The sequence below is a fragment of the Geotrypetes seraphini genome, chromosome 5 (assembly GCF_902459505.1).
Source record: "Geotrypetes seraphini chromosome 5, aGeoSer1.1, whole genome shotgun sequence".
Classification (NCBI taxonomy): domain Eukaryota; kingdom Metazoa; phylum Chordata; class Amphibia; order Gymnophiona; family Dermophiidae; genus Geotrypetes; species Geotrypetes seraphini.
This window is the reverse complement of record NC_047088.1, coordinates 213,880,077-213,905,901: the sequence shown is the minus strand read 5'-3', so window position 1 is coordinate 213,905,901 and position 25,825 is coordinate 213,880,077. Positions and strand designations below refer to the sequence as shown.

At 42.3% G+C, this 25,825-nt stretch overlaps 1 protein-coding gene across 3 annotated transcripts in view; it reads right to left on the bottom strand.

Annotated features, from left to right (window-relative positions):
- The window catches only part of LY75 (lymphocyte antigen 75), a 187,761-nt gene extending 163,713 nt beyond the window's left edge, over positions 1 to 24,048 (bottom strand). The window contains exons 1-5 of one of the 3 annotated variants that reach the window (XM_033944549.1): positions 23,862 to 24,048; positions 15,250 to 15,627; positions 13,123 to 13,293; positions 12,184 to 12,348; positions 7,266 to 7,376 (exon numbers count right to left, since the gene is read on the bottom strand). In XM_033944549.1, the coding sequence (XP_033800440.1) occupies positions 7,266 to 7,376; positions 12,184 to 12,348; positions 13,123 to 13,293; positions 15,250 to 15,627; positions 23,862 to 23,961 (925 nt within the window). In that variant the 5' untranslated portion in view covers positions 23,962 to 24,048. The other 2 variants (XM_033944550.1, XM_033944551.1) reach the window with 2 other exon arrangements.
- Between the last annotated feature and the right edge of the window lie 1,777 nt (positions 24,049 to 25,825).

Sequence of the window (25,825 nt, the reverse complement as noted above, 5' to 3'; positions counted from 1 at the left end):
ACTTGTATTGCAAGACATTCCTTGTATATCAAGTTAAAATTTAATAAAATGTTTTGCTTGTCTTGCAAAACACTTGCAAACCAAGTTACTTGCAATCCAAGGTTTTACTGTACTTTCATAATTGTTGAAAAACCATAAGCAATGCAATGTGTTGGATGGCATCAGTTGAAAATATCTGAAAATTCTCAAACTTCTAACAGCTCTAACATTCTAAGAAAGAACCAATTATAACTATTTAAAATCTCAAAGTGACCTAAGTACATGAATGGTACAAGAGTGCTATAGTAGATTTCTATATAAGCTTCAAGCAAAACAGTTTAATACACACACACTTTATATAAAGTCATTTTACTTTACATCTAAAGTATGTTTTGTGGTCCAGAAATACTTCCGAGGATGGAGCCTCCCCCCAAAACTAGCCTGAATCTGATGGATGTATAATGAAAGATTAGGTTCTTACCTGGATAATCTTTTTTCTGTTAATCTTCTCAGGAGTCTGTAAGTTAGGTATTCAAGCCATTTCCGCAAACTAGGTCTTGCAGAAGTGTGTCACTCATAACTTTCAGCACCTCCCACATTGCCAGCAGAGTGTAGTGCCCCCTTCAGTTTGTACCAAAGCAATTTATCTCCACTGGAATAGAACACAAAGAAGAAGGGGTACAGAGAGCTTCCCGGCAAACATTATACATTTCTATTCTGCTCTGCAACTCATAAAAAGAAGAAAAATTAAATGGACATTTAAAATGTAGCAGCACTAGTAAACCAACCTGCTGTGTACAGCAAGCACTAATATCATGGGAGCCAGAGGCTCAACAATGCTTAGTCATCTAGCTGACAAGAATTCCAGAACTGAAATCTTGAAATATCCGAGGCTGAAAGCAGGCATAACTGAATATACTGAAGGCAGGCCATACAGACTCCTGAGAAGATTGACAGAAAAAGAGATTATCCAGGTAAGAACCTAATCTTTCAATCTGTTACATCTACTCAGGAGTCCTTACCTTAGATGACATACCAAAGCAATGGCTGATGTCTAGGTTGGGACAGAAGAGCCTGCCTGAAAGACCGAGGACCCAAAAGTGTCATCCTCTTGAGCTGCTACATCCACTCTGTAAAACCTCACAAAGGTATGAAGAATAGACCAAGTAGCTGCTCTATGTGGTAGGAACTGACAAAGACTCCACCAATGAAGATGCGACACTCCTGGTTGAGTGCACCTTGAGAGAAACTGGCGGATGCTTTCCACAGGCAATATAGGCCGACTAAATGGTCATGCGAATCCATCTGGCAATAAAGGCCTTGGATGCCAGTCTGCCACACCTGGACTGGCTGGTTAGCACACACAGATGGTCGGAAAGATGAAAGTCATCGGTCTTTTGCAAGTAGTGAAGTAAAATTCTTCAAACATCAAGTTTCCGCAATATCCTATCCTGCTTGTCCGAACCTGTGGGTTGGAAAGCAGGCAGATGAACCTCCTGGTTGACATGGAAATCTGATACAACTTTCAGAAGGAAGGAAGGAACAGCACGGACAGCTACACCTGCCTCCTTGATCCTAAGAAAGGGATCTCTACAAGAGAGAACTTACAATTCTGAAATATGTCTTGCCAAGATGATCGCCATCAGAAACACTGTCTTGACCGTGAGGTCCAAAAGGAATGTGTCTTTCAATGGATCATATGGGGCTTTAGTGAGGCCCTTTAGAATGGTGGTTAAGATTCTATCATGGGAAAGGATGATGCAGCAGAGACCTCAACCTGTGCGCACCTCATAGGAATCTGGTTTCATCTTGATGAGCTGTCAGCGGACCTTTACCACTTTGTGCCCAGAAGCATGAAAGACCTGCCACCTGCACCTTGAAGGAAGCCACTGCAAGCCCTTTTTTCCAGACCAACCTGCAGAAAGGCAAGGAATGAAGCCCACAGTGGTTTCACCCCACTGTTGAAAAGCCTTCCAAGCCTTGGCATAGGCCACCATAGTAGAGGGCTTTTTAGCCTGGAGGAGAGTGGCAATGAGCACATCTGAATAGCCCTTGTGAACTAGGGCCTTGCACTCAAGAACCATGCTGTAAGACCAAAGCACTCTGAATTCTCCATGGGAACTGGCCCCTGACTGAGAGGGAGGTTAAGGATCCTGTCTTGCTGAAGACATACTAGGTCTATATACCATGGTTGACGAGTCCTGAATGAGTTGAGATCCTGCGGATGACCCACCATGGATGGGCCAAGTTGGGAAAACATAAAGGAGTCCTTGGCTTGGCTAGGTCTGAACCAACACGTCCAACCCTAAGCTTCCTGGTTCTTCTCTTCAACTGAAGAAGCACTTCATGTTTGAGTTTTTGGCAGAAGCCATTAAGTCCATTACCAGTCTGCTCCAGCAACGCACAAGGAGTTCATTTGCTGTCTGGCAGGCCTGGAACCTTCTCTCCAACATCAGAATTGACATTGGGGGGAAGGCTTGTGGGCCAGCCGCATGTGACGTATGAGTCACTGCAAGTACCCTGGCCCGTTTCTTTGCAGAGTTGCTGCTGGGAGGGATGGAGCATGACAGCTCCGGCGAGGGGGTGGGGGATGGTGCAGCAGGTGGGCAGACAGGGAGGGATCCCCACCGGCAGCAGCTTCAGCGGGCAGCAGGTAGGGATCCCCAGCAGCTTCTGTGGATGGTCAGCTTCAGTGGGGGGGAGGGGGCATGAACTCAACACAGAAAGAAGGGAAGGGGCATGAACTTGGGGGCACTAACTTGAGACATAGGAGGAAGGGAATAGAAAGGGAGAATTGATGGCCATGAGTGTGTGAGTGAGAGATGGTAAACATGGGGAAAGGAAAAAAGGAAAATTGGGCATAGAGAGAGAGGAGTGAGGTAGAGATGCATGGGGAATAGAAGGATGAAAGGGAGAAATGTTGGATATGGTGGTGGAGAAGGACCAGAGGGACAGATTGAAGGGGATGCAAGGGGAAGGAATGTTGGACAAAGTGATGGAGGGAGTGATATGGCATTGTGCTGGAGAGGGGTGATAGAAGGAAAAATGGGCATGGGTCTGGTGGGCAATGATGAAAAATGCTACACATGAGCCAGAGGATGAGAGAGGGAGAAATGTTGGATGTGGCAATAGAGGGGGTGGGAGAGATGCCTGGATCTCTCAAGACAGATAGAAATTGAGAGAGAGGGAGACATATTGCCAATAGGGGTGGAGGCAAGAGGAAGAAAAGTTGGACTCATGGAGGAACAGAGAGAGAGAGAGATGTTGGTTGGAGAGAGGAATGGGGTCCACATGAGAGGAAGCATGCAGAGGCTGAAATAAATAAATATTGGAAATGCAACCAGAGACTCATGAAATCACCAAACAAATGTAGGAAAATTAATTTTATTTTCAATTTAGTGATCAAAATGTGTCAGTTTTGTGAATTTATATCTGCTGTCTATTTTTCTATAGTTGTTTCTGATTGCATATTTTAAGTCATCTGCCTTATCCTCTTTGAAAAAAAATCCCAAATATAAATAATTAACATTTTCTGTGCACACGGTATGCTTTGTGTTTTGGTTTTTTTATTTTTTGGTTACCATTATGTATTAATAAGATTATATTGTATATATATGAAAAATGGATGGAAGAAATTACATTACAATTAGTACTATTATTATGGGGGTGGGGTCTGGGGCGGAGCTTGGGCAAGGGTACTCTGTTGGTATTTGTTAGGCTTAGAGGGTACTTGGCTTGAAGAAGTTGAGAAACACTGTTGTACACCACTCAGGATTTTGTAGACTTCAATCATATTGCCTCTCAGCTGTCTCTTTCCTAGTGGAAGAGCCCTAACCCCTTTAAATCTTTCCTCATGCGAGAGGAGTTCCAACTACAGAATCCCCATGCAGTGTTCCCGCTAAGCTGCGCTGGGGTGCGCTGACGCACAAAATATTACCTCGCAGCGCACAAGTTTCTCGTCACAGCGCACACAGTGTAGAGCACAGTTCTTCAACTGCCGGTCCGCAAACAAAATCTTGCCGGTCCGCGAAGGATTCGGTCCCCGCCGCAACGAAAGGCCGGCGTCAGCTGACTTGCAACTTCCTGTTGCAGTCGCTGTGCCGGGACTCCTGCCTTCGCCGGGACTCCTGCCTTCCACCGCGTTTGCCTCCTGCCTTGTCTCCGCACCTCCAGACCAGCAGCGGCAGCTGTGTATGCTTTTAACTTCGGCACAGAGCTGCCCCTAATCAATAGTTTAGCGCGGTTTCATAAGGCAGCCTCGGGGCCTTTGCTAGGCCGGCCCACATCGCATCATCGAAGCGGGCCGGCTATCAAAGGCCCCGAGGCTGCCTCATGAAACCGCGCTAAACTATTGATTAGGGGCAGCTCTGTGCCGAAGTTAAAAGCATACAGAGCTGCCGCTGCTGGTCTGAACTCTTGGGCCGCTGAAGGAGGGCAAAAAGCAGCTGTCCTGGAGGTTTCCCTTCCTCTCGCCTTTACAGGTTCCTTTTTTCCACCTTTTTTTTTTTCCTTCAAACGGCAACGGGCCCCAGCATCGACATCAATCAAGTAAGTTCCACTGTCAATCAAGCGGTTCTGCTCGGCCAAAGCTTCCCCTGTGACATGAGCCACCCTCAGGGGAAAGAAAGTGACCCACAAAGGTGAGGGGAAGGGGGGCAGATGATGGAAGTTGGGGGGGGGGGGGAGAGAGAGAGAGAGAGAGAAGGGGCAGATGATGGAATGGAGGAGATGAGAGAGAGAGAGAAGGGGACAGATGATGGAAGTGAGAAGAAGGGAGAGAGAGCAGAAGGCAGATGGATGTCAGTTGAGAAGGGAGAGCAGATGCTGAATGGAAGTGGGGAAAGAACACATACTGGATGGAAGGAGGAGATAAATAAAGGGGGAAGAAAATAGTAAGATAATGGAGGGGTGAGGGAAAGGGGTGACAAGCTGTGTGTAGACACAGTGAAAAGAGGGAAACGGGACTAAATAGTAAGAAAGAATTTAATTTAGATGGAGGCAGAAAATAGAGAAGGAAGACCAGAGAAGAAAAGGGAAGAGAGAGCAGAGAATGATCAGATCTGAGTGGAGGAAATGAGAAGAGAGATATGCTAAAAACCACAGGGGGGAGGGAAGGATAGAGATGCCAGACCATGAGGGGAACAGAAGGAAGATGATGGATGCTAGACCAAATTGGGGGGTGGGGTGGGGGGGGGGCAGGAGGAGAGATGGCAGGGAAAGACAGACAGTGAATGGAAGGGGCAGATGCTGGACTGAAGAGACAGAGAAGGTTATCATGCTGCTGTACCGGGCCATGGTACGCCCTCACCTGGAGTACTGCGTCCAGCACTGGTACTTTAAGAAGGACACGGTACTACTCGAAAGGATCCAGAGAAGAGCAACTTAAATGGTTAAGGGGCTGGAGGAGTTGCCGTACAGCGAAAGATTAGAGAAACTGGGCCTCTTCTCCCTTGAGCAGAGGAGATTGAGAGGGGACATGATAGAAACATTCAAGGTACTGAAGGGAATAGACTTAGTAGCTAAGGCAGGGAGAACGAGAGGGCACTCTCTAAAGTTGAAAGGGGATAGATTCCATACAAACGTAAGGAAGTTCTGTGGTAGAAAGCAACATATTTATTTGGCTCATAACTTGCTGGCGCCCGATATTTTTAGCTCACAGTGAAAAAAGTTTGCTCACAACACCCGCCCGCTTAGAGGGAACACTGCCCATAGGATCTCAATTTCCCACCCCCACGAGCTCTGTCTCTTTCCCTGCCTCATTCCTGCAAATTTTGTCCTCATTTGCACAAGCCTTTTCTAATAATCTCAGGTATGCCGTCTTCCCTGGGGCCACACATTTGTGGCTCTTATTTCCAGGTGCTTGAAAATGGGTCATCCTAAAACAAAATGAACAGTTCTCCTTCATCAGGAAAGAAGATCCCACTCTCTACATACAGCTGAAGTAACAGCTTCCAGCCGATTCCAGATTCAGGACAGAAATTACTCCATCTCCCTTCCTCTCTTCTACCCTTCAAACCCAGCTCTAACTTGTAATTCAGCAGTGTCTTTTTTCCTCTTTTTATGTCTTGTCTAGTTTGGGGTTATTTTTATTTTACTTCTTTTGCTTTTTAATTTGCTTCATTTTCCCATTCTCTTTCCTCTTGCCTCTCGTCTGTATAGGCAGAGTGGAGTGCTAGACTGCCTGACAACATTCCTCACCCTAGAGACTCCTCTATGCAGTATAACTATCAGTCAACAGGGCTGTTCCTTAAATATTTCTCCCAACAGGATATGCACGATAGGAATAAAGATACTAGATGACAGCAGAAAAAAAGACCAATGGATCCATACAGTCAGCCCTGTTTTTGCCTGTACAAGCTTCCCCTGAACAAGGATGGGTATTGTGAATCTCTAAGCTGGGTGACTTGTTGGATAGTTGGCTTTTTATCAATGGCTCCCATTATCTGGTTAAACTGAGGTTGTTGTATGATTGCAGAGATCGTGCAGTCTCATTTTTGATATTTCAGGGGGGTTTTCTGTATATTTATGATATGTTATCCACCAAGGATTGCAGATTATACAGCTATATTTTTTTAAATAAATAAAAATAGTACCAAGAATATGAATTTGCTGCCAGCCAGAGAGAATGGTACAAACTGCAGTCTATTATGCTATATCCTGGATGGTTTACTGTTTTGAGAAACTGATTCCTGTCCTCTCCTGGCACAAGATAACATATAATAATGGAAATTACCTAACACAAAGGGGAGAAAACACAATTGAATCCTGTTACTAGCTGTAAATAAAAAAAAACAAAAAAACTGCCCTGCAAGAGATCTGGATTTGATTTTCAAATCTAGGATCTACTTATTGGTCTGGAAAGATTGAAAAACTCTGCAAAGGTAGTGCTCATGCTACAGTCTATATAGGAAAAGGAACTCTAAGTGACTTCTGGGTATGATTCAATGTATACAGTATTCAAAAGGAAATGTAGCCTGTGACCAGATTAAAGGGTGTACAATGCACTGGATGTCGACCAAGGACAGTCACTGCAATGGCCAGGCTAAATGGACAGGAGAGGAATATGAAGGCAAGTGAAGCCAAAGCAGCAGTAATCACTGTTTCAGAAAGAGCTCGAAACCCAGAGAAGTAAACAAAGAAGCAAAAATGTAAATCTGAATTTTCTTCTTCTCCTACGGAAGCATGCAAAGGGTATGAAAAATCTTATTTAAAATTTGGCAGTAGTAATATTTATCAAAGCCTCATCCATAGTTTCATTTTCTTACACAACTAAGCTCTAACTTTACCTTGTCTCCAGGTGAGAAAATTTAAGGGTGTGTTATCAGACCACTGCCAGCCTCCTGATGTATCCAACCGATTTAAACCAAGCCATACTTTGTCTGGGATATCTTCTTTTGCTGTATATCAAAAGGTAAACAAAAAATGAAACTAGAAAAAGGAACCCAGACACATCATTACATTACTTTATTTCTTATGAATCACTAATATGCCCCATAAAGGCAATTTTGAGCCAATCAGGGCCTTTGGCCCCTCCCACTGTATTCCAAGATGCAGTGGGAGGGAGAATCCCAGTCATTGCAGCAAGCGGCCCTGTGAGATATCAGGGGGATGTTGGGATGTGAGGAGAGATGTGGCTCGATATCAGGGGAAGGGCTGTAGAGCTCCATGGCTCAGCTGATCCTTGCAGGGGAAATCCCCATCAGCTGAGCCGCCAGGAATCCCCCCAAAACTGGCTTAGCTGATGGGGATTCCTTCTGCCGCGATCAGCTGATGGGAAGCCTACGGGGTTGTTGTTTTTTTGCACTTTGGATGATGGAAGGGGATTGTGACCACTGGGGGAGTAAGGAGGGGTCATGCCTTAAATCCTCTAGTGGTCTTCTTGTCAGTTTGGGCACCTTTGTGGAACTTAGACACAACTCAAACAGGTCTAACTACCGGCATCTAATTTCCATCTAGGAAAGTTTTGATTATGGCTGGGGTACGTCTAGATTGAAACCCACCCAATTCACACCCATAACACACCTCTCAACATGCCCCTTTGCTCTCTGGAAGCACAGCAGCTTAGAAGTGCTGCTGCAGGTCCAGAATGTTTGTTTTGATTATCAGTACTTGGACGTCCCTGCTATTAGGACGTCCAAGTGCCAACTTAGGCTGGTTTTTGGAAGTTTTAAATTTTTGATTATGAACCCCATAGGATTTAAGGCATTTATGAAAGTTTTGTTTGGAGGGGTTATTCCTTAATTGTGCTGGTAAAGGATTCCACCATTTTACTGCTAGGTATCGGAAGGCTGTAGAGTGAATAATTTTGCATTTGATACCTCTAAGATTTGGGAATCTTATTTTCATATGCTTGCTGATCAGGTTATATTTATCTTTGGGTGGTATTTCAATTAAATTCAACATGGTGTTTCATAATAGAAGATTAAAAAGATCAGTATACATAGTTTAAATTGCACATTGCTTCAAAAGGAGAGCTGGTGCAGTTCGAGGTATAGGGGTGTCACTTCGTCATATTTGGTTGCTGAGAAAATAAATTTTGGCTGCTACATTTTAAATGGTTTGTAGTTTTTTTTCCATATGTTTTCTTTTGCTTCCTACATAAAGGATATTGCAGTAATCTAGTTGGGATAGTACTAGTGACTATACCAAGAGCTGAAAGTTTTCTTTGATGAAATAATTCTGGATTTGTCTCAGTTTTCTCAGTGTTGTGAATATTTTCTTGGTTAACATTCGCATTTATGCCTCTCAGCATAGGTTCTTGTTGAAAATAATCCCTAGGATTCTCAGTTCTGATTCCAGTTTCAGTGGGGCATTATGTAGTGTTATTTGAGTGATATCGTAGGTGATTCTGATTGGGCTTATCAGTAAAAATTTGGTTTGTTTTCTTTAGTTTCAGCCCAGTGTTGTCAGCCCAGTGACCTCTACTGATTTGATGATCTTGCTTTCTTTTTTGTAGAAAGGAATGCATATTGTAATATCATCTGCGCAGAAGTCTTTCTTGTCTAAGAAATGTTCTAGTGTTGACATCAGTACTAGAGAATGACACGGAGACAAATTTTTCCCCGTCCCCGCGGGAACTCATTTTCCCGTCCCTGTGAGTTCTTTTCCTTTCCCTGCAAGTTCTGTCCTCATCTGCATAAGCCTCAAACACTTAAAAATCATAAGTATTCAAGGATTGTGTGGTTTAAAGCAGAGCTTACAAGAATAGGACAGGGACAGTGACAAAACTTGCAGGGGCGGGACGGGGAAAAAGAGTTCCTGTGGGGACGGGGAAAAATTTGTCCCTGTGTCATTCTCTAATCAGTACACTGAAAAGTATTGGGGAGAGTGGTGAGCTTTGGGGTACTCCGCTTGATACTAACTATTCTTTCAATCTTTCTCCATTCATTTTTACGCTATATGTTAGGAATCCTTCCAGCAAAGTGTGAACTTTACTGCTTATCCCTAGGAAGTTTAGGATTAGTAATAGGAGTTGATGGTCTACCACATCAAATGTACAGTACTAGCTAAGTCAAACTGTAATGCAAGAACTTGTTGTCCAGTGTTCTTGTGTTATCTAATCTCAGATGTCAGGGCACTGAGTAGTGTTTCAGTGCCATAGTGTTTTCTGAAACCCAATTGTGTAGTGTGTAGTAGTTTATGGTGTTCCAGGTATTTTGTGGTTTCAAGTTTATTTAAAAAAAAATTTATACCGCTTAATCAAACTTTTAGGCGGTGTACAATAAAAAAAATACCATAAAAACAAATTAAAGATTAGAGATACTAAACAATACCAAGGTATATTAGCAGAACACATGACGTGACATATAGACTTACTTCAATCAAATGGGAAAAAGAGAGCAAGAACTACAATCCTGGGAGAAAAGAGCACAAAAAAGGAAACAATAGGTGAGGTAAAAACTACAAAGCCTTGTTTTAGTCCTTAAAAGGACAGTTATTGTCCAAAAGCATCCTGGAACAAGAATGTTTTCAACTTGGATTTAAATTGATTTAATGCGGATTCGATGCGTAAATGATTGGGCAACGAATTCCAGAGAGAGGGTGCAGTAACAGCGAAATTATTAGAGCTCAACATGCTGATTGACTTTAAAGATGGTACAATAAGGAGATTCTGTGATATAGAACGAAGCGATTTAGAAGGACTATAAGGGATTAAGAGTGTCAATGAACTCTGGTTGATTGCTTGAGCGTATTTTAAAGGTTAAAAGTAGGATATTGTAGCTGATTCTATGTTCAATGGGTAACCAGTGTGCATTGGGCAAAAGAGGCGAGACATGATCATATTTTTTTGCATTACAGATAATTTTGATGTCTGTGTTCTGCACAAAATGAAGGCGTCTTTATTTCCTTTTTTGTTATGCCCTTATAAAGGGCATTACAGTAATCTATGCAGGAAATTACCAGAGTGGATCAATGTATTCAAGTAGGCTGGTTCCAGTAGTTTTGAAAGGGAACGAATCATTCTAAGATGATGAAAGCATTTCTGGACAACTGTGCTACTATGATACTGGTAGGAAAATTTACCGTCAAAGGTGATTCCTAACAACTTTAAAGTGGGTACAACTGGTAGAGATTCAAGTTTCAAGGGGGTCTGAAGGGTTAATCCATCTTTGAAAGGAAAGATCATTAATTTTGATTTATTGATATTAAGGGACAGCCTATTTGTGTCCACCCATGTTCTGATTTTTTTCGAGTTTCTGGTTAATGGATACTACTTCCTCTGTGTTATTAATATCGATGGCGTACGCGAATTGTCATTTCTTTAATAAGACATTAACAAATTTTTCAGTGGCCCTCCAAGTACCGACAAATCCAAAATGTTGCCCTGCAAAGGGTTTGAGGCCACTGGTCTAGACTCACTGAACAGTGCCGAGCGCGATTCTCTATAGTGTGTCTATGCATTATAGAATTACGCTCAGCTGGGCGTCTAAACAATGACTAATTTTTAGACATCCTTTACAGAATCTGGTCCTTAGACACCAGAAACTCATCCAGTTTCTAGTCTACTATATCATTCAGGAAATGCACATCTTGTATGCTAATCAAGTCTCACTTCATTATCCTTATTTAAACTGTTAAACCACCTAGAAGACTTTGCCCTTACTGCGGGATAGAAAATTTGAAATAAATTTGGAAACATATCCTAGGAATAAGCAGTGGATTTCCATCTGCAGTTATATCACCTTGGGTACTGAAGTAAAGTTAATTTTCAATTGACTTCAAATGGAAGTCAACTGTAAGTTAAAAATTCAGCCAACAAACTCCTGAAACCTCCAAGCGGGGGAGGGGCATTTCTTGGAAATGGGATTGAACCTGGAACCCTTGATGTGAGGCTCAAGCTCAAGTGGCTTGAGTCCAGGATCCCTTATATTCTATTTACCCTCTTACTTATTTCCCACCAAAACACTTTCTACCCTCCTCATCTTGTCTAACCTGCTAGTTCTCCACCTTATCCCATCAACTCAATAGTCAATCCACCCACCGGGACATTGTTGAAACTAGAGTCCAATTGATACCCATAAAAATTATTATTATGACGGGGCTGGCCATGCAATTAATAACTCAAGGCCCAGCCCAGGCAAGAGGCAGGATCTTCAGGCACTGGCACATCCTGTGAGTTGGTGCTGTGTGCCAGATTGGGATAAGGGCTTGTGTTGGGTGGGGGCGTCTGCGAGCGGAGGCGATGCCGGTTCTCAGGGGGGGGGGGCATTTGCGAGCAGCAATGCTGGTTCTCTGGGGGGTGTTCGCAAATCGAGTCAACACTCAGTTTGCGAGGCACGATTTGCTCAAGTGCTTTGCTCGTCTTGCAAAACACTCGCAAACCGTGTTACTCGCAAGCCGAGGTTTGACTGTATATGCTTTCATGACAATTGGCATGCTCTCCTATGCTTACACACATTTTTGGTGCAAACATTTATCAGCATACAATTTATTTACAGAATGGAACAAAGATTTTCTTTTTTTTAATTCATGCATTAGGAATCTGTGTGCAAAATTTCAGCACACAACTCTTTACACACAGTAAAGACTCTTATCAATCTGGTAATTCTAATGTGTACACTTAATTGCCTCTTAAATAAAATGTAAACAAAACAAGATAAACTATTTACTGAGCAACTGTTATATGCCTGTCATTTTCATTAATCATCCCCGTTATTGAAGATATTATGATGTGATTTTACATAATAGCCACATACATTTTACCTTGTATGTAATCTAATTCTTCCTCATTGGCGATGCTCAATAAATCGCCTCCTTGATTCTGACATGAAATATATGCCTCTTTCCAAGAAAGAACAGATTGGAAATTAAACTGGTAACAGCTCTGCAGTCCTGAATGCTGTTCCCAGTGATGATCACAGCCATTCACTGTTTTGGTAAAAAATAAAAAATATCAATACGACAGATCCATTTTATAAAAATTTTAGTTTCACAATTAGACATTCCTTCAAAAATGCGCACTATCCTTTGTGACTGTTTTGGTTTCTGAAGTCAATGACATCAACACTCAGAATCTCGAGAGATCAACACTCAGAATCTTGAGAGATTAAAAAAGACAGAGGATATTAACAAGATATTGCTCTTATGGGAAATTTGGGTTCAGAAAGTAACTGCTCTACATACATGAATAAAAGGATAATGTTAAAAATGAAACCTGTGCAGGGCCAAAACTTTAGGCACCTTCACAGCCTTACGTTACCGGCCAAAACTAGGCACAATCTCAAGGGAAAAGTTAAATGGTCAAACATCTACTGGAAAAGTGATACTCCAATTTTAAAAAAATTGCATGTAGGAAAAACCTTGAGAATAAATATAAACTCAAATAAATTGGGATACTTAGCTTTCTGCAGTGGTGTAAATTCTATTCAAGCAGCCACTGCAAATTGTAGTGAGGGGGAGAAGGGAAGATGGGGACCCATTTATAAATACTCCTTATTTTCTGAAGTGGATCTATTTTTTTTCCAATATTTTGCTTGGGGACGATCGATTTGAACTTCTGTCGTATGTGATCTACTTGTCCCACATTCAAGTTAAGGCAGGTGTTAACCTTAAATTTTAGGTGTCACAAGTTACATGAAATATCTACAAAATTAAAAATTACAAAATACAGAAAACAGAACTCCTGAGTTCTGTAGTAGATACCTGATTTTAAACATACTCCCCATTTTCCATCAGAATCATAGTCAAATGTTGTGGCACACCATCCACTTTCACTTCGTTCATCAATAGTACAATCGTGAAATAGCTTCCCTTTGTATTGGAAAGGAAACTCGCATGGTTTTCCATGGGCATTTCCATCTCTGGTATAGATGTCTGTTAAAAAAAAAATCCACACACACAGAACTTAGCAGCTGTGGCTTTTTAAAATGTTACATACAATCTTTAAAGACCCCAAACTGTTAACAAAGAAGCTGGGTTCTACTACTACATAAGAACATAAGCAATGCCTCCACTGGGTCAGACCTGTGGTCCATCGTGCCCAGCAGTCCGCTCACGCGGCGGCCCAACAGGTCCAGAACCTGTGCAGTAATTCTCTATCTATACCCCTCTATCCCTTTTTCCAGCAGGAAATTATCCAATCCTTTCTTGAACCCCAGTACCGTACTTTGCCCTATTACGCCCTCTGGAAGCGCATTCCAGGTGTCCACCACACGTTGGGTAAAGAAGAACTTCCTAGCATTTGTTTTGAATCTGTCCCCTTTCAACTTTTCCGAATGCCCTCTTGTTCTTTCATTTTTTGAAAGTTTGAAGAATCTGTCCCTCTCTACTCTCTCTATGCCCTTCATGATCTTGTAAGTCTCTATCATATCCCCTCTAAGTCTCCTCTTCTCCAGGGAAAAGAGTCCCAATTTCTCCAATCTCTCAGCGTATGAAAGGTTTTCCATACCTTTTATCAGATGTGTCACTGTCCTCTGAACCCTCTCAAGTAACGCCATATCCTTCTTAAGGTACGGCGACCAATATTGGACGCAGTATTCCAGATGTGGACGCACCATCGCCCGATACAACGGCAGGATAACTTCTTTCGTTGTGGTAGTAATACCCTTCTTAATTATACCTAGCATTCTATTCGCTCTCTTAGCGGCCGCTAAGCACTGTGCCATCGGCTACATTGTCATGTCCACCATTACCCCCAAGTCCCTTTCTTGGGTACTCTCTTTCAATAACATCCCTCCCATCGTATAGCTGTAACTCGGGTTTCTGCTTCCCACATGTAGTACTTTACATTTCTCAACGTTTACTACCATGATTAATTATTTCTAGAGCGCTACCAGATGTATGCAGTGCTGTACAGAGTCAAGCAGGAGACAGACTGCTCAAATGAGCTCACAATCTAATCAATCAGGACAAACAGGATGCTAGGATAGGATAACTGATGAATCAGGTCGCTTCTACTCAGGTCCAACTGCTAAGCAAGACTGTCCAAGCCCATCTAAAAATTTAGGCGGCCTTCAAAAAAATAGGTGCTATGCATGTTAGGAGTGGGCGTGGCTACATGTTAGGCGCCTTGTTGCAGAATCACTGCTCTTAAGCGTGCTTATGCGCTTAGCTAGGCGCCTAATTTTCAGTTGTGCCTAGAGCTGGCCTATTTCTTGGGTGCCTTCAAAATAGGTTCTGCTCAGTTTGATTCATTAAACAGCACCCAATTTTACTTGAATCGCGCTGAACTGTGCCTAATTAGGTGCCTAACTTTTGGGCGCTTTGTATAGAATTTGCCCTTAAGTGACTTGCCCAGGGTCACAAGGAGCAGTGTGGGTTTGAACCCATAATCTGAAGGTGTTGAGGCTGTAGCTTTAACCACTACACCACACTCGTCCCTGTTACTCGTCCTCATGATAAGGGCCTAACGTGTCCCTGACGCAGGCAGTCTGCTATAAAAACTTATTTATTTTTTTCTAACACATCTGTATGTTAGGACAATATAAACATGCTGTTTTATCAAAGGTTGCTTTTTAATAAACTCTACTGAACAGTTCAGTCACCAGTTGGTCTGTTTAGCTGCTGCTTCTTGGATTTTAGGATTGCTTTTGAAGCTCCTCCTTGCCTAGAAGTATCAGCCCAAAAGCTAGTGCAGTGGCTTGAGAACCAGGGGAACCAAATTTAAATCCTACTGCAACTCCTTGTAACTCTGGGCAGATCACTTAATCCTCTATTGCCCCAGGTGCAAAAAATAAGTACCTGTAAATAATATGTAAACCGCTGTGATTGTTACCATAGAAAAGCGTTATATCAAGTCACTTTCCCATGTTGAGATTAAAAAAAGCTTACCATGATAAGGATGTCGACAAATATTTTCTTGAGAGTCACCTTTTCTCCAGGTATCATTGGAGGCCATTCCAATATTCACAGTTCCATTCTTTAAACTCAGCCTATACTGAGAAGCACCGTACACTGAAGCATCATGACACCGCCACCATAGCATAACGCTCGAGTCACACGGAAACATGCCCAAAGAATTTGTGGGCTTTGTAATATCCAGTCCAAGGCACTGCTGTGATCCCAAGTTGTAGAGGCGATGCTTGGATAACCACTTCCACAACAACAAAATATCTGTGTGCTCCCCACATTCTGCCAGCACTATCTTTGATTCCTGCGCTTTCAGGCAAAAACTGGTGTTTTCGTGGCGAATGGTGAACTCATTATAACCTGGATATGAAAAAAAACAATTTAAGAAATTTACATTTTAAGTGCTGAAAGGTAGGGCAAGAGCATGAAAAATGTGTTAAAAAGGTAAAGAAATATTTGAGAGCAGTCATACTATAGTCACACATTTTGGGCTCCTTCATGGTACAGGTTTTTATTGGAGGCTGGCGAGGTAAATGCTCCGATAATCATAAGAATTCTACCAGCGTTGGAGTAGTTACCTCATTAGTCCATGGTAGTGTATATATCTTTGTAAAAGCCAGCATTTGTCCTGTTCAAAAAGGTCATTTCTCTATTTTGACGCCTCACCAGAAATAAGATTTCATTTGTGTGTGTCAAATATCACAAATCATGCATATAATCACAAAAATGTTGAAAAACACAGGGCAATTATCTGAACACAAATATTTCATTTACATTTTTAAACTGAATATTTCTTTTTTTTATTGACATAACTTATTCATAAGAATATAAAATGCCACCATACTGGGGACAGACCAAAGGTTCATCAAACCCAGTGTCCTGTTTCCAACAGTGGCCAAAAGAGTAAAACAGATTTTATACTGCTTATCCTAGAAATATGCAGTAGATTTTCCCAAGTCCATCTAAATAATAGCTTATGGACTTTTCTTTTAGGAAATTATCCAATCTTTTTTTAAAATAAATCTTTATTATTTTTCAAATATTAACTGTGCATTACAAAGAATTTAAACATAAACGAATCAGGAAAAGCACTTTAAATATACAAACAATTTGAAAACAATCATTTTCTCCCCTCCCACCTCCCTTTCACCAATAAAAGTAGAAACACATATATAATTTCAATAAATAATAATGGTATCCCCCTTCCTCCCACCATGGATGCGTAAGGAAATCAACTAAAAAGAAAAAGTACGACAGCTAATGTGACGCAATAAATGATGTCAATGGGCTCCACACCATTTTAAATTCATTATATCCCCAAAATTCAGTGTTCATTCTTTCATACTTGTACCTGGAACATAAGTTCACCCACCAGAAAGTATAATTAAGCCGATCATAACTCTTCCAATTGCGTGTTATCATCTGCATGGCTATTCCCGTCATTATTAAAGAAAAGCTGATTTTTATAATGATCCAAAGAAGGTTTAACATGTAGTAGAGTACCATAAAATTATGGCTTCATAAGTCCAATCATTTTTAAACCCTGCTAAGCTAACTGCTTTTACCATTATCTGGCAATAAAATTCAGAGTTCAATTAAACGTTGCGTGAAGAAGTATTTTATCTGATTTGTTTTAAATTTGTAGTTCCATTGTGTGCCCCCTATTCCTTGTGTTTTTGAAAAGAGTAAACAAGCTATTCACATCTATCAGTTTCACCTTTGATAAAAGCAAGAGCGAGTTGTTTGGAAAGCCCCCTTTCCCAACAGACCAAACTGATGGAACAAGGCAAAGGACCTGAACCTCTAGTATCCCCAGGTTGGAAGGGATAAACAGTTTGGACAAAAAAAAAATCAGATATGGGAGTAATGAACTGGTAGAGTGTAGGTAAATACTAGAATTCTGAGCTATAAACTTGCTGTTATCATTTTAAATATATTACTTTATCAGATGAATTCTTCCAAAAACTTAAGAGAATAAAGTGACTGCTGAACAACAAGATGAAGTCCGAGTCCATTTCTCCTATTAGAGAACCATTGAGGATTAAGAGCTGGGCCCCAAACCATAGTCTACGGGTTAAAATCAGAACCCCGTTATGTGATCTACAGGTGTGGCAGTACACTATATACAACTGGCCTCTGTTTACAGATTTAATTGTAAACAATCACTGTGGCTTACGATCCAAACAGGCAAAGTAAAGGCCATCAGAATTCTCCTCTCTTCCAGACACCATCCACAAACCGTGCCATGCATTCTGAAGGCTTATCACAATAACCAACTGTTTATCTGTGATCCTAAGAAAGTTCCCTTCAGTTTAAGTAACACAGAAACCAGACAACTCCTTTCAGTTTCATTTTTAGTGTTTATCTTGATTGCAGATTTTCTCTGCTTAATGATTTAGCTGCTTAATGAACTGCTGTATGAAAGCACAGGGAATATGGCTAAACAGTTACACAAAAATGCACTATATTAATTAAGATGAGTATATAGAGAGAGGGCTCATTCAAAAGCAAAGGTTCTAGACTTTTAAAAAAATGGACTTTGTTTGGATGGGGGATTACGTCAAGGAATTGTCTGGAAGGAGTGGAAATGCAGTGGGCAAAATTGAAAGGATAACTGTAAGAGCGACAAAACTTTTTGTGAGGCAAGTAAGTAAAAAGTAAGAGGAAAAGAAAGCTGCTTTGGTTCTCAAAAGTAGTAATTGAGAATCTAATATAATAAAGCCCTAAGCGCGCATGCGCATTCCCACCTGCGTGCTCCCATTTTCCGTGCGCTGTAGGCACCCGCAGGTAGGAGTGCGCATGCGCACGGTGGCGCAGAGCCTGTCGGCCGTGGCCGCTCTTGCCGTCTGAAGCATCCTTCAGACGGCAAGAGCGGCCACGGCCGACAGGCTCTGCGCCACCGTGCGCATGCGCACTCCTACCTGCGGGTGAACTGGCCAGGGCGACATCAGCGGGGGCCAGAACAGAGTTTAATTCCTGCCTCCCAGGCTTCTCCTCCTGTTCCGGCTGGGCTCACGTAAAAAAATCAAAAACCCCCAGAGCTCGCTTCGGTCCAGCAAGGGCTGCAGGTCCTGAAACCTTCCAATTCAAGCAGCGTCTGCAGCACTCTACACACGCTGCTTCGGGGCCTTCTACTGCCCTGATTTGCTGGGCAGTAGAAGGCCCCGAAGCAGCAGTGTGTAGAGTGCTGCAGACGCTGGTGGAATTGGAAGGTTTGTTGGGACCGCGGGAAGGGAAGGGGGGTAGGGGAAACACTGCTGCTGCACAGGGAAGTGGTGTGGGGGGAGGGAAATGGAGGGGGAGGGAATGCTGCTGTGGCTGCTGCACAGGGAAGTGGTGGGAGAGAAATGCTGCTGCATAGGAGGCAGGGAGAGACAGATAGAAAGAAAAGAAGAAAGACATAGGGGCAGGGAGAGACACAGAAAGACAAACAAAGGGACCAGGGAGAGAGACAGAAATAAGACACACAGACATATATTCTAGCGGTGTCAGGTCAAAAGCGCGCCGGGACAAATGCACGTGCAGACAATTGAGCGCAGCGCGGAGGCGCGCGCCAAAGAAAATTACTGTTTTTAGGGGCTCCGACGGGGGGGGGGGCGTGGGGGGAACCCCCCCACTTTATTTAATATAGATCGCACCGCGTTGTGGGGGGTTTGAGGGGTTGTAACCCCCCAGATTTTACTGAAAACTTCACTTTTTCCCTGTTTTTAGGGAAAAAGTTAAGTTTCCAGTAAAATGTGGGGGGTTACAACCCCCCAAACCCCCCACAACGCTGCCGCGATCTGTATTAAATAAAGTGGGGGGGCTCCCCAACAAAAACCCCCATCGGAGCCCCTAAAAACAGTAATTTTCTTCAGCGCGCGCCTCCACCTTGCACTCAGTTGTCGGTGCGCGCCTTTGTCTTCCGCGATTATGTCTATGAACCATTCTAGTACCCGTTAATGTAATGGGCTAAAATACTAGTGTAAGGAATAAAAGATTAGCTTTCATAAACTTCAAAAGATCACAGAAAGAGGAAAACAGGCAAAATTATCTGGAAAAGTTAAGAGAGGCTGGTCGTGTTGTCATGAAAGCAAAGATAAAAATGGAAGAAAAAAATAGCTGATATTGTAAAATGCTCTGGAATGAGAGGGCATAGGATGAAGTTAAAGGTGATAGGCTCAGGAGTAATCTAAGGATATAATCTAAATACTTTTTTTTTACAGAAAGGGTGTTAAGATGCATGGAACAGTCTCCCGGAAGAGGTGGTGGAGACAGAGACTGTGTCTGAATTTAAGAAAGCCTGGGATAGGCACGTGGGATCTCTTAGAAAAAGGAAAATATAATGGTTACTGCAGATGGGCAGACTTAAAGGGCCATTTGGCCGTTATCTGCCATCATGTATCTATATCCCAAGACTGTGCACATTACATAAAAACACATAATACAAAGAAACAAAACATAGAAAACAGCACATACCCAGCAGCAGCACTCTATCATGCTAATAAAGTTATCAGAATATGAAACTGTCACACCATATAGACAATCATCAACAGGTGAGGAGTCAGGATAAAAACAAGCTTGTTTTCCCTCTCTTTTCACTTTAAGGGACTTTTAATATTTATATTATACAAGCAAACAAGAAATACCAAGGCATTTTGAAACTGCTGAATTTCTTCATGGTTTCTCCATCCATTCCTAGAATAGCATTATCTTATTGATTCACTGCTGCTACTTTCCCTGTGAACATGGGAAAAGTCATCTTTGTGAATTGGCAACAGTAGAGGAGAAGCGGTGACGTTATTTATTTCAGTAGCATCTGGCTGTCAGAGTGCAACACATCCTCCTCTTCTCAGTTTGTCCCACATCTTGCTTGGTACTTTCCAGTGGAAAGTACAAGAAGTTTCTTATAATCACTAGGAAGAGTTCTGGACAGGAAACTCCCCTGCTGGTTGTGTAAGAATTCCTAATGCTGGACCTGTAACTCTTCCCCTTTCCTCTCAAGTATGGGGTAGTACCAAGGCCAGATGAAGATCTCCTGGTGTCCTAAGCAGTAACAATCCCCCACCCCCTTTTTACAAAACCGCAAAAGTAGTTTTCAGCACAGGCCAGCGCGCTAAAAGCTCTGCACTGCTCTGAGCGTCGGAGCAGCACACAGCATTCAGTGCCCCGGCCGGCGCAAAAACCGCTATTGCGGTTTTGTAAAAGGGGGGGGGGGGAATTTTTGGTGCTCCCCCACCCCAGACTAGATATTGGTCCTGAAAAATTTGGGAAGTAAAAGGTAATTTAATCATTAAAAAAATAATCCCCCTCCTTTACTAACACGTAGCGTGGGTTTTAGCGCCGGCAGCGAAAGTAATTGCTCCCTCGCTCAAAGGAATTCTATAAGCGTCAGAGCAGTTACCACCGCTGCTGGCGCTAAAACCCGCGTTACGCATTGGTAAAGGAGGGGGAATATTACAAATATTTTCTCCTTGCTTTTTCTTATTCATTTTAATCTTTTCTACAAAGTGCTAGATTATTTATTTTTTTGTTCCCCCCCCCTTTGGTTTGATCCTTCTCCCTCTCTTTTTTATTACACAAATGTATTTCTACCCTTTTTCATTTTGTTTCAGTAAGTTAATGTTCGTCTGTGTGTTTGATTGTCTGTTTTAATAATTATAATTTGTTTTTAACTAATGCCTTTCTACTCTTTGATTTTATATATTATGTAAAACCGCTTTGAATTTTGATAAGGCGGTATATCAAATTTTTAAATAAACCTGAAACCTGATTTTCTGAGAGAACTATCATCTCTAGGATTATACATGTTATAATTTTAAAAATTCATCCTCTTCTTTTCTCTTACAAATTCTTCAATAATTTCATTACAATTAATTTGCTGATAGAGAATGACATGGAGACAAATTTGTCCCCATCCCCGTCTCTGAAAGCTCTGTCCTCATCTGCACAAGCCTTGAACACTCTTAAGTGTCTGAGGCTAGGACAGGGACAGAACTCTCGGGGATGGAGGAAGATCCTGTGAGGACAGGAACAAATTTGTTCCTGTGTCATTCCATTTGCCATACAATATCTATTCCATACACAATAGGGATAATGCATCAAGTCTTTCATGGATCATTGTTGTACATTGAGGGTTTATAAGTCTCTTTAGGGACAAAAATGAGTGTTCTTTTGTGCAGTATGTAACCATTAAAGTTAAGAATCTGCACAAAGCAATTTCAAAATTGGGAAATATATACAAATCTATTGTATACTCTGATAAATGAGCAATTACTGAAGAGTAGTAACAAAAGGAACACTAGTGCACTTCATCTACAGAGAACTGCCTTCACAATTGCTATTGAAAGACTGAACTTTGGTTTCGACTTTCAGCAATCTATTAAAACTGATGCAATATAGTACATCACTATGAGTCTCCAACATTTGATATACTTCCGTCATCTTTCGATTTCCGCAAAAAGGAGCTCTTCGCTCCTTGTGCAATACCTCTCTATTTCTAAGGGCAGGATGCACAAAGCTCCAGCAATGTGAATAAAAAAATACCGGGATGGGAGTGATTTTGATTTTCCTCGGCATGCTCAGCACAAATAGCATGCAAATTATATGCACACTATTTGTGCTAAGTGAACCGTTAAAGGGGGAGGCCCTTGTAGCTAAGCAGTAGACTCAGCTCTTCTATACAGGCCAAATATAGTTCACTGGAGGCCAAATACAGTTCACTGGAGCTCATGAGAAATTTTTTGTGTTTTTATTGTTTTATACATGATATGGATGCAGCTGTTGTGCATGTGTTGTGTGTGTCCCACATCTAACAGCTGCATTCTGACCACTGTGCGGACTAGTGCTGCCCGATTCACCGATTCACTTCAGTTCAGTGACCCCCCACCCTCACCCCAGTGAGACCCAACATAACTCCAAGGCCTTCTAAAGCAGCAGTGCAACTCTGAACATGCTGCTTCACGATCTGCCCTGACTTCAGTGATGCGGCAGAGGGAAGCCCTAGTGGGCCAGGCTGCGAAGCAGCCCATTCAGAGCGCCACCGCTGCCTCTGCTTTAGGAAGCCTCGGAGGTATGTCAGGTCTCATGGTGGGTCAGTGGGGTGCTGCTGCACAGGGGGATGGGTGGGAGGAAAGCTGATGCTCAGATGGGTGGGAAGGGAGGAAAGATGCTGCATTGGGGGGGGTGAGAGGAGAGAAGAATTGTTGGAGTGGAGAAGGAAGAGAAGAGGTAAAAAGCGGTGAGATGGCGAAATCCTGCATATGGTGAAGGGGAGGGAGACATGCTTGGGGAGGAGAGAGGGAGAATGTTGGATATAGGGTGGAGGAGGGCAGGGAGAGAGGGTGCATGGGAAGAGAGAAATAAATGTTGCACATGATAATGGAGGCGAGGAAAAGAGAGATGCTGCATGGAAGGGAATTCAGAGGTTTGACCCAGGGCACAAGAAAAGGGGGGGGGGGGGGGGGATAGAGATGGTAGACAGTTGGAAAGAACCAAATGTTGGATATGGCAGTGGAAGGTAGGGAAAAAATGTTTTACTTTCTATTTTGTGATTACAATAAGTCAGATTTGAAATGTGTATCCTGCCAGAGCTGGTGTTAAGACAGCGAGCGGTGAGCTTGGACCTAACATAGAGAGGAAAAGTATTTTTTGTTTGTTTACACCACAGTGCCAGCCTGGGCTTGGAGAGGGGAAAGGGGGGTGGGAAGGTTACAAAATAAACTGCCAGGATGTTTGAAAATAATGCCTGACTGGGCAGGAAAAGCGAATTGAATCGAATCGAAAAATCAATTCAATAGGCTGAATCAGGAGATCTCAGTTCAAATTCTATTTTTTGACACCAACACCCATGACCTTGGACAAGTCACTGTCTTTTCTCTTCAGGAATCCACTTAGGACTGTAAACTCCATTGTACCTGATTTACAGTACAGAGATGGTGAAATAATGGCAATAGTCATTTCTATGAGAATTAATTAGAATCGCATATTCTAGGCATTTTGTATACAGTCTCTAAATGGGAGGCAAAGTTTTAAGTATAAACAAATTAATATTTTAATCTAGGCTACACCTCTCACCTCATATACTCCTTATATAAGAACTTCAATTACTACAACATTACATTATCTTAATGCCTCCACCCAGCCAAAAAGCAACAGTGTAGGGACTTTCCCTACTAGGCCACCTAATGCAGAGAACAATGCGAACTGGTAGAATTAGAAACACCCATTAGGTTCACGCTCTTCTCAACTGAACTGTTCAGAAATAAACTGACTAGGTATAGAGACAGCACGCCTTATTGAAGCTTTTTCTTTTTTTTTTACACCTCATATAAGGGAAAATGCGATTAGATGCCAGCTTTCACTTTGCAATGCGGACATTTACAGAAGCACTTAAAGATTTAAGACGCGCAAGGTACCTGAATCGTTTCACGTTTCATAATACCCAAGCGCTGTCGCAAAGCTCTGCGCCCACAGGGAGAGCGGCAATCCCTCTCTCCAAAAGGGAGCTCCTCACGTTTGCGGTTTTTCGAAATGTCACACCTACCAAGGGGAAATGTCTATTCCCTAGGAAAACAGCACAGAACTCCCGAAAAGAAGCCACACCCGTGGCTTACCTGTGCAGGTGGAAGATACGGCTAGCACGCAAACCGCCAGGACAATCCGGCTTATCACTGACGACCATCGCCGCTTCTGCGCAGGGCGTTTAAGCACCATTACCTCCCGGTACCAGTCCACCGCTTCGAGACGCACTAAGCGGCCGCGTGCGCACTGTAGTCTGCGCCCTACCTCCAGCCGACCCGTCAGTCGCAGCACGCCATTGGCTGAGACAGAAGGTCGCTTTAAATTGTTTTTTTTTATTGGAGTACTTCTCTGGGAGTGTAATCTGTTGCTACGATGAGAAAGAAGACTTCAGAAAGCTACTGCCAGATTATGTTTTCCTCTCGCTTTCATTTTTGGAATCCGGGTATGGAGATCAAGTTTCATTGTTATTTGATATACCGCATTTCATAAGCAATGATAATGCGGAACGTCTTTCAGAGATTTAGACATGATAAACAGTAGTAGCAGTATTACAATATTTATAACAAGACTAGTGTTTAAGCCTGTTCCATTTGTTACAGTAACGGGTGCTAGAATATACCCTATACCCTGACACCACCCATGCAGTGGCGTACCTAGGGTATGTGGCACCTGGGGCCCATCATTTTTTGACACCCCCCCCCCCCCCCATGTAAAAAATTTTTTTTTTTTTTTTTGCAATAACCATGAAATGGAATAAATGGTCAGAATAGAAACAGGCAGTGAAAATTTTCTTTTATTGAACCTCATATATGTAACCATTATTCCAAACATAACATAACATAAATTATGTCTAAATTGTCATGACATTAGAAGTACATATGGAGTAGTTGCAGGTGATGCTTGGGACAGTTCTGATTGTGTTAGTTCGGTTTTATGTGTTTTTTGAATAGAAGGGTTTTTATTTCTTTTTGAAGGTTTTGCAGTCTGTGGTTGATATCAATTGGTTGTAGAGTTGGGGGTCGAGTGTTGCAGCTCGAATGGTTAGGAGGTTGTCGAACAGTTTTTTTCTTTTGACGTTTTTGGTTGGAGGGTGTGTGAATGGTGCACAAGTTCTCCTATGTCTGTTTGAAGTGGATTGAATTATTTAGCTGAAGAAATTAGTTACCCCCCCATTCCACACACATTAATTCTCTTCCATTTTTGTTCCCATTATAAAAAACACTGATAAGTTCCCAGAAAAAAAATACATTAAAATAAGAAGTGAAAACAAAGGCCCCTACAGATGAGAACATAACAAGAATAGCCTAACTGGGTCAGACCAATGGTCCATCATGCCCAGTAGCCCATTCTCATGGTAGCCAATCCAGGACACTAATACCTGGTCAAAACCCAAAGAGTAGCAACATTCCATGCTACCGATCCAGGGCAAGCAGACACTTCCCCCATGTCTTAATAACAGATTATGGACTTTTCCTCCAGGAATTTGTCCAAATCTTTCTTAAAACCAGCTACACTATCTGCTTTTACCATAACTTCTGGCCACTTCATTTTTAAGTTTAGATCTTTCCTTTCAAACAGAGACCTTGCTAGATGTCAAATACAGCACAAGGTAACTTCACATGGACTTAGCTGTGCAGGAAATGTGAATCTCCTCATACACCCACCATATAGTGCAAAAATGTGCAAAGGTCTGTTTTTTTCTTTCGATCACTACATAGCCTAATGCCACACAAGCAGCGCTGTTACAAACATATTCTGTAGGTCAATGCTAAGGATAACAAAGTTTCCTTCCTTGGACCAGAAGGAGATAAACCACTGGAAGAGATCCCAAAACAACACCCAAAGACCCACTCAGTGTGTGAATCAGTTGAGTGGAGTGGACTAACTGGGGGGTGGAAATGGGCCCGTAGTTTGCTCAGCAGAATTTCCCAGACCACCTCTTCCTCTCAACACATTGACACGCTGCCACCATCACCACTAGGAACACCTCACTGGGTAGGCCAGCTATGCTATAAACTTTATAAAACACATTATTATATTTTCTTATAAAGCACAT